We start from the raw sequence: 1526 nt of genomic DNA on the forward strand, positions 1-1526 counted from the left end.
AATTTTTAGGTGGAAGGTGTAAAATGGAAAAGATTTCCGACATTAAATAAAATACTGAGGGGGCACAGGAGGGGAGAATTAACAGTTTTAACAGGACCCACTGGTAGTGGAAAGACTACTTTTGTTAGTGAATATTCACTTGATTTGGCAATGCAGGGTGTAAGTAAATACTCAAATTATGAAATTAAAAGTAGAGGTTCCCATATGATAAAGATTAACAATGAATAAATGAACTAATGTCTAATGGCAATAAATTTCTTCTAAGTTTAGGTCAATACTTTGTGGGGAAGTTTTGAAATAAGGAATTCACGACTAGCTCGGATAATGCTACAGCAATTTTCAGGAGTCCCTCTTGAAAATCACTTGGAAATGTTTGAATCATTTGCTGATTCCTTTGAGAAGTTACCAATTTACTACATGACTTTTCATGGTCAGCAGTCTCTTAAAGTTGTTATGGAGGTAACATTTTAATTTTATGCTAATCATAATTAAGTAATTTTGTATTTACTCTTAACTTCTTTACCTAATTATGATTTAGTACAAATTAAGTAAAGCATTTTCTTTGCTTTCTTGGATTAAGTGTTTTGACTAAATAATTATTGTAACATGAGTATTATAATTTTCTTATTTTTTTTTTTCTATTTGTAAGGCAGTGGAGCATGCACAATACGTTCATGATATAGCTCACGTAATTATAGACAACCTTCAGTTTATGATGGGTATGACTGAAGATCAGAGGAACATGGACCGTTTTTGGAAGCAGGATGCCATTATAGCTTCATTTCGTACATTTGCAACGAGAAAAAATTGTCATGTGACATTGATTATCCACCCTAGGAAAGAAAGGGACGATGATGACCTGACGACCAATTCTATTTTTGGAGGTGCTAAGGCGTCCCAAGAAGCGGATAATGTACTTATTATACAAGACAAAAGACTTGTCTCGATGCGTGGAAAAAAGTATTTACAGGTATAATAAAAGTTAATACATGTATATATTATTTTGATAATTATTTGTCAATCAGAAAAGCTATTGAAATTGATCATTAACTACTATTTATTGTAAAAAGTAGTCAGCTATTATAGTTAATTTCGTGTGAAAGAAACCAGGCAGAGGACTAATCGATCGAAGAAAAAAGGAAACAGCAATAGCATATATATAATTAAGTAAACTAGACATTATTCGATATGTTTACATGATAATTTATATGCTAATTGATAATCTATACAAAATCATTTTTTAAATATTTAAAATAGGTAATATCCATTTAAAAGTAATTCGCGCTTTTATTTTTAAATATTGTGTCTATGGGATTTATTAGTACATGCCTATGATATATAATTATGAAGCCATTTTTTGTTAATCATTCTGTTACACATCTCACATAGGCGTAGGTTAGTTTTTATGTTGAGGTTATTTTAATATTATTAAAGTGATATTCACGTTACGAAAAACATTTATTTAGTAATTATACGTAATTTTACTAACTATAAGCAATTTTAACTTTATTGTTCATCAATTCCCC

General features: G+C 29.9%; 1 protein-coding gene across 1 annotated transcript; it reads left to right on the forward strand.

The window, feature by feature from the left end:
- Nucleotides 1–67: 67 nt before the first annotated feature.
- LOC108744031 (twinkle protein, mitochondrial) lies at nucleotides 68–991 on the forward strand. Its single transcript, XM_018479630.1, has 3 exons — nucleotides 68–159; nucleotides 266–459; nucleotides 650–991. Exons 2-3 carry the CDS (start codon nucleotides 325–327, stop codon nucleotides 974–976), a joined length of 462 nt encoding a protein of 153 aa, XP_018335132.1. The 5' UTR covers nucleotides 68–159; nucleotides 266–324; the 3' UTR covers nucleotides 977–991.
- The last annotated feature ends 535 nt before the right edge of the window (nucleotides 992–1526 follow it).

Source organism: Agrilus planipennis, unplaced genomic scaffold (genome assembly GCF_000699045.2).
Source record: "Agrilus planipennis isolate EAB-ADULT unplaced genomic scaffold, Apla_2.0 scaffold2968, whole genome shotgun sequence".
Classification (NCBI taxonomy): Eukaryota; Metazoa; Arthropoda; class Insecta; order Coleoptera; family Buprestidae; genus Agrilus; species Agrilus planipennis.

What these genes read in the sequence shown, in the direction of transcription:
- LOC108744031 (XM_018479630.1), top strand. Translation starts at nt 325, where the DNA reads ATGCTACAGCAATTTTCAGGAGTCCCTCTTGAAAATCACTTGGAAATG. An exon ending in CTCTTAAAGTTGTTATGGAG is followed by an intron (nt 460 to 649) that starts GTAACATTTTAA and finishes TCTATTTGTAAG; the next exon opens with GCAGTGGAGCATGCACAATA.